This window comes from Montipora foliosa, chromosome 1, assembly GCF_036669935.1.
Source record: "Montipora foliosa isolate CH-2021 chromosome 1, ASM3666993v2, whole genome shotgun sequence".
Lineage (NCBI taxonomy): Eukaryota > Metazoa > Cnidaria > Anthozoa > Scleractinia > Acroporidae > Montipora > Montipora foliosa.
This window is the reverse complement of record NC_090869.1, coordinates 69931898-69939397: the sequence shown is the minus strand read 5'-3', so window position 1 is coordinate 69939397 and position 7500 is coordinate 69931898. Positions and strand designations below refer to the sequence as shown.

Here is a 7500-nt window from a genome sequence, read left to right as displayed (position 1 = left end):
AAATCGATGGAGAATGATATCGCGTTTGTGAGGAGGTCTGTAGAGGGATTCGAGTTCGCGGCATGGAAATATTTTAAACCTTCGATTTATCAACCTTCGGCCATGAGTGGAAACAATCGCTTCGTGCCGACTCGCCACCGCTACTTTTACAGCTCTAGCGGCTTCATTATCGGCTTGTTGCTGCTCTGTGGCGATATTATTAGCCAGCCTGGACCTACAGTCACAAAGAGAACGCAGTTTGGAGGTCCTAGTGTCCCGTTAAAAGGCCTTGTGATTAACGCCAGAAGCATGAAATCGCAACATAAAGTTGGGACTTCAAGAGTGAGCAATTTAGATCGGGTTCAAGATCTAGTCTGTTCCGAACACGCCGACATCGTATTAATCAGTGAAACCTGGCTGAATGCTAACATCCTCGACCAAGAACTTTTCCCGCTTTCTGACTTTATTGTCTATAGGAAAGACCGTAAGGATCGTAATGGTGGTGGCGTTCTTATTGCTGCCAAAGCCAACTCCTTCAAATCAACGCGGGAATATTTATCGGACTCAGAAAAATTGGAGGACTTAGAGCTTGTGTGCGCTGAGATGACTACTTTTTGCAGTAAGAAAGTTTTGTTTTGCTCGATTTATTGGCCAGATCCCGAAGATGATACAGGCTGCTGGTTGGAAAAATTTAATATTTTTCTTGATCATGCTTCTGAAACCTATGAGAATATGGTAATAGGTGGCGACCTGAACCTGTCCAAGATCTCTTGGGACTCGCTAGAAAACACCAGAGGCACAAAAGAGGTGGCGTTCTTAGAAATTCTTAACGACCATTTTTTAACACAATTAAACTTTATTCCCACCCGCCGTGACAAGGTGTTAGATCTTGTAATTACGAATGTGCCGGACCGTGTTCGCGTACGCGAGGTGCTCAGTCCAAAAGAATCGGACGTGTTCACGGACCATGGCATGGTGTCCTTTGAATTTCACGCCTCTACTAAAGCTACCCATAGAGTAAAAAGAACAGTGTACGACTATCGTAATGGAGGCTTTGTCGGTCTCAGAGGAGCTCTTGAAGCCCTGAATTTATGCAATCTTATTCAAGACAGCGACGACATCAACTCTGACTGGACTTTTTGGAAGGACGCATTTATGAGCGCAGTCTCGGATTTTATTCCAACCAAAAAGATTAAAGGAAAAAACACCCCGCCTTGGATCACGAGTGAAATCATCCACGCTCTGCGGAAAAAGGAGGCTGCTCGCTCAAAGTGAAAAAAATCTCCTACTGACCATCAACAACAGAAGTATCGCGAATTACGAGCAAAGGCCTAGTCTCTTATACGTGAGAGCCGTGAGACTTACCTCAGCTCCCTCGATTCAGATCTCGCCCGGCAGCCTAAACGCTTTTGGTCCTTTTTCAAGCTCAAGAACAGAATGCGGAGCTTCCCTGAAACGATGAACTCTGGCGATGACACTCAGCAGAGTTCTCAAGCTTCAACGCCTCAACAGATCGCCGAGTTGTTTAACTCTTACTTTGTGTCGGTCTTCACTGCTCCCTCAGAGGTCCACTCTCTATCAGTACCTTCCACACCCTCACATCCCACACTAAATGAGCTAGAGATCCCGGTGGAAATGGTTTTGGCAACTCTCAAACAGCTTGATATAAACAAAGCAACTGGATCCGATGGCATTCCAGTGCGCCTGCTGAAGGAAACCGCTGACCAGATCGTACCGTCCCTGACCATGTTATTCAACAAATCTTTGCGGCTCGGCATCTTTCCAGAAGACTGGAAACTCGCGAACATAGTACCGATTTTCAAGAAAGGAAAAAGAGACTTTGTGGAGAATTATCGCCCTATCTCTCTTCTCCCTGTCATCTCCAAAGTTCTCGAGCGCTGTGTTCTGGCGGGTTTACGGAATTATACATCCCACTTCATCAGCCGCGAACAACATTGCTTTTTAGCCGGTAGATCTTGTGTGACTCAGCTCACTAGTGTCTTGCATTACATTGGCGGTCAACTCGACGCCGGTAAACAAATAGACATTATATATCTTGACATGAGTAAAGCATTCGACAAAGTGGATCATACCAAGCTACTTGGGAGGTTGCACCAATACGGCATTACTGGCCAACTTCACGACTGGTTTCGTTCATATTTACAGGGGCGCAAGCAACAGGTTACAGTTCTCGGAGCTACTTCCCGAGAATTGCCGGCTACATCCGGGGTACCGCAAGGGTCCCTATTAGGACCGATATTGTTTCTGCTGTTTGTGGACGATCTACCAAGCGCTGTTAAAACATCAAGAGTTGCCTGTTATGCCGATGATACCAAGATTTTCAAGAGTATTGATTCCATCACAGACTGTAACGCCTTGCAATCTGACCTTAACGATCTTGTCAGTTGGTCTGAATCATCCGGGCTCATATTTAATCAGTCCTAGTGCAAATACCAGTGCATCACCCGCAAAAAATCACCTGTAGAGCCTACCTATACTTTCAAGGAAACGCCTTTGGAATCTTGCGATACAGAGAAAGACCTCGGTGTGTGGGTGTCAAGCAACCTCACCTCGGACAAACAAGTAACTGAACAATGTGCGAAAGCCAACAAACTCCTTGGGTTTGTGCGTCGAGTTTCTAGGTACATCCAAAGCACCCAAACGCGTCGCACACTCTACCTTTCTATCGTCCGATGCCATCTCGGCTACGCAACCCAAGTATGGTCACCACAGTCTATTGGCCTACTTAAACGAGTTGAAAACGTGCAGCGCCGTGCAACAAAACTAATTTTGAAGCTCCCTTTCCGCTGTGATGTAACCTATAAGACCCGCCTCCAACTAACAAATCTGTTACCCATCTCATACTGGCATGAATATTTGGACATGGTTTTTTTCTACAAAGCTGTTAATAACTTAGTTTTCGTAGACAGTGAAGCTTTACCTGTAACTAGACAATTTGCGAGATCTATTAGGACATCGAGCAGCAGTGCTATTACTTATATTCCTAACCTATGTAGAACTGTTACCTATCAACGTTCATTTTTCATACGCGCGTGCCGCGCATGGAATGTTCTTCCCGCTGAGCTACGCACAAGGCACATCTCTCTAGCTTCATTTAAAAGTTTATTGCTTCAATATTATAAAAAGGCTCTGAACTTGTACGACGTTGACGACATTAGAACCTGGAGAACAATCTGTCCTAGGTGTAACACAGCGAGGTCTCTCCTATGCCCGCTAACGTGCTGCTTCTAGCAATTTGGACTTCCGCTTTGTTTCCTCTCAACTTTCATGCTTGCATATTAGTAGCTTTAGTTATTAAGTATTTTTATATAAATAATTAACGAGGGATCCACTGTAATTGGCTATGCTGTAGTGGTCTCCCCGCCTAATAATTTTTTTTTTCTTTTCTCCTTGTATTATTTTTTCTATTTTTACCTATATATTTATATTGTATTCCAGTTAGGCGAAGCTAAATAAATAAATCGTTTGTTTGCAGTTACGAGATAGAAATTTAAATTTTTAAGAGGGGACTAACTTAGGTGTAAATTTAACTTTGTTGCTGAGGGAATTTTCAGGTTTTCAAACCCTGTTTTGCAAGTGCAGTATTTTCAGTGAGGTGCACAAGGGTGAACAAACTTTTAAAATGGGCATTGTACTGTGCAACTTAGTCACGAACACATACAAGAAGCACTTTCCTGTAATTATTCTCTTATTAAAAATTATTATGTAGCAGTTTAATTGTGCTACCTGAGCCGAGGGAGATCTCGGCACTCCAAAAGGGTCCTTGTGAGATTTGCAGTCCAAGCCTTGACATATGGATTTATATGTACAGTTTGAAAAGTCAGAGGACAGGCAACTTTTGGAGGCTTAAAGTGGTACTATGATCAAAAAATCATTTCCTTTTTTTCTTCAGATTTTGAAAGCGTGTTTGCTTAACACCTAACTTGCAAAATTTTGAGCTTTGAGTTTTATCCAAAGGCTGTTTATTTTGAATGTAAGTTTTGGATTTCACGGTCCGCCATTACTCACGTTCAAAACTGGCCGATTGGAACTCAGAGGGTTGGATCTAGAGAAAATGACGTCATTTACTCACTAGCTTAAAATTTCAGCGTGTAAACGCAATTTATTACATATGCAAAACACGGGTTTAAAAGTCTGAAATGCTTTTAAAGTGAAACTACTGCACAAACCAGTCCCTACCGACCACCTGCATTATGCCTTTTTAAGATTTAGCAGAATCTAGTATGAAGATACATGTAGATATGCAGTTATTTAGTGAATATGGGTAAATAAGCGAATAATAGATATTGACTAGTAGTAGTCAAAGATTAGGAGTGCGTTCTTCGCCTGTGATAATAGTTGTCTGCTGCTGAAATCATTACTGTGAACGGCTGAAGTTTTCCAGACACAACGTACTGACAAAGTCAGTTTCCTGGCTTTAATGCGATTTCATATGACCTTTGATGACACGTTGCGTGACGGCTCCAGTTTCGGTAAACTTGCAAATTCATGTTATTAAACGTCTCATTTTCACTTTTACTGGTAATGTTTAAGCATAAAGGCTAATTTTTAAAAATAATACTTGTGTTACATCTAGTACTCCGGGTATTCTGAGCTGGAAGCACAAATATATCAGCTAACATCTGTAACATTTGCTCTCGTGTTTGCGTTTATCCGTGGTTTATATTAACAAACTCCCAGACAAAATCCGTGCGACTGGCAATAATTATTATTCCCGCTGATGAATAAAAATAAGTCAGCATTTACATTGCTCTTCGTTAGTACTGGCTTACTCTTATAGGTCTTGGCTTCTAGGGTTAGGGTTAGAGTTAGGTTAGGGTCGATTCATTCTCGACCTTCGCTGAATACAGACTGAACTATTTGTGGCCTTTGGAACTATGTATTAAGGTCAACAAATGTAATCAAAATATAGCCAATGAAATATCGCTGTACCCACGCGTACGGTTAACATCCCAAAGCCAAGGCGATTCAAAATCGTGTTCTTGAACAGAATAAATAATGTTGTCCCAGCTATGTAACAAAAGCACGTCATCTCGCATCCTGACCAAACGGGCCACGCTCGGTCCAGAATAAAAACTTCTAGAAACGAGCGATAGCGAACACACGTGCTTTGCGATGATGTAAGTTGTTTTCGCCCGACCAAAAACTCTCACTCCAGGCTGCATTGAGACTGCATTCTCTTTTTTGTCGAATGCAATCAGAGTAAAAAAAAACAGTTTAAAGAAAGCCGCAAAACGTCGAAAACAACGAAAGAACAAGCATGACGTATCAGATGGACACGAAAACGAGACCCTGAAAGCCCCTGAAAAATTCCAGAGGGGCGGCCAATTTGCAGTCTTCACAAAAAATCTCGATTTCTCGCGCCAGCGAAACGAAATTAGGATGCAATTAGCCCATTGACGAGTGAAACCGTCTGGCCTGTTAAGTCTGGTTTGGGTGTCAAAGGGTTAGACATTGTTCACTGACATAATGCTTAACCTGAATTATGATGTTAATACACTTGTCACAAATATAATGAAGATGATGATGCCAGGAAAGGTGATTGTCAATTCACATAGTGACACCCAAATATCTTAAGATTGAAACTTGTTCAAGGCAGTGACCAGCTAAAGTAAGTTGAATTTACTTTCTGATGAGGTTGGAAGATAAAATATTGAGTTTTATTTAAAATTCAAGTTGACTTGTTGGCACAAAGCAAGTGGTAAATATTTGGTAGTTCAGAGTAAATGTGGATTAGAAGTTCGTCTGTATAAATTATAGTCTTTTGGCATGTATGCGTTTCCCTCCAACGTAATGAATACGGTAATTTCAACAAATTACTATTTACAGGGTGTCAAGTGGATAAAAGGGTCACAAAATTAGAAAATCGTTTTTTTGTAGCTCAAAAGTAGGAACAAAATAGCAGTATTTAAATGAAAATGCATAATTATAGTCATCATTGCGAGATTCAAAATAATGGTTTTGTCAACATGAAGCACAAGCTTACAACATTTTTCCCCAGCCATGAGCACAAAAAATAGGAAAATTTCCCTGAAAAACAATCGAATTTTAAAGACACAGAAAAACAGGAAATAACAATAGCTTGCATGCACCTCCATCGACTACCTACTGTGCAGCTTCCTACCGTTCCCCTATTATCTAACCTCTGGTTTCAATCCATGGCGTTATAGTAAAACCTCCACACAAGTTGCTAGTTGAAACTAGTAATTAAAATTTAGGAACTGGTGAAGAAGATGGATGGATCGATGGGCTATCGCTACGGTCAGCGGTTTTCTTGAAAAGGGCTCGGAGCCATTCCTGTAATTAACGGTTGGTCAAGACATCTTCGGCCGCCATTTTGTTTGTTATTTCGCTCGCGCGCGTGTCAAAAAGGCCTGGGCACAAGGAAAATGTCAACCAATCAAACAAAAGTCCCCCTTGCTCCGCGCGCCTGCACTGAAGCAGGCTTCACTCAAAAGGTGACTTGACCATCTTCCATTTTTTTCACAGAGGTAACGTTAATTTTATCACATTTTGAATTGAAACATAAACTATTTAGACTGCGAACGCAGACGTATTTCCGGCGGTCGTTTCTCTCCCCCGAAAACTAGCGTCTGCGAAACCGAGCTTCAAAACGATTTCTGTGACGTAAAATTCTTAGCCAATCAGAATTAAGTTCATAAATCTCCAGAACCAACACGCAAAGTACTTGCGCGTTGTCCACGTGAACACAAGTAAGATTAATGGCGGGCAATATGGAGGATATTAAAAAAGATTGTGGGATTTTCAGTATCTAAAACCTAAGTAGCCACGAGGAGGATGCGATCAAGTATGTTTGTTCGGGAGAGAGAAACGACCGTCGGAAATACGTGTGCGTTCGCAGGCTACAAACTATTTTGTTGCATTGCTTTTCATTAAGCTTGATGAAGGCAAGCGTTAAGTTGCATGAATCTGTTATTTCTGTCGAATCTTCAGCACGTGCATCATAAGAGGTTGGTTCATCCGTTAGTTGATGAAGTTAAAAGTAAGGATCTAATAAGGACAACACCGCCAAAATCACCAAGATCATCAAGATCATCGAAAATTCAACCTTCTTCCTCAGCGCTCAGACCAGAGGTAAGAGTAAAGACATAAATTCGTAGAAACGATATGCACTATGTTGAAAATTTATGATTCAACGGCTGCACTTCGAAGCGCAGCACATATATCTTCGGCCGAGACTTATCCCCTCTACGTTCTCACTTAATTACCCTTAACAACCTTTGCCCTCGATCACCAGAAAACTTTGTTAACCCCACAATAATCATACTCGTCAAAACGTAAAGCACAATGAACGAGTTAATAGCAGATGAGAGTTGGCCAAAGTCTCTCTTGAAGCCATCGTGTTTGTTTTTACCGAAATGGACTGGGAACGAGTTTGAAGTAAAAGTTACAAGCTTACGACAGACCTACTATATCACTTACGATTATCGCAGCGGTTTAAAACTAAACGTCGGCCCAAAGGAGGCTCGAAAGGGTTTT

The 7500-nt window shown here is 41.7% G+C and overlaps 1 protein-coding gene across 4 annotated transcripts in view; it reads left to right on the top strand.

Annotated features, from left to right (window-relative positions):
* The window catches only part of LOC138007277 (protein FAM13A-like), a 45171-nt gene that overhangs the window by 30421 nt on the left and 7250 nt on the right, over window positions 1-7500 (top strand). For all 4 annotated transcript variants that reach the window (XM_068854096.1, XM_068854089.1, XM_068854105.1 and 1 more), the window contains one exon: window positions 6955-7095. In XM_068854096.1, coding sequence (XP_068710197.1) covers window positions 6955-7095 — 141 coding nt within the window. The remainder of the gene's footprint in view (window positions 1-6954; window positions 7096-7500) is intronic.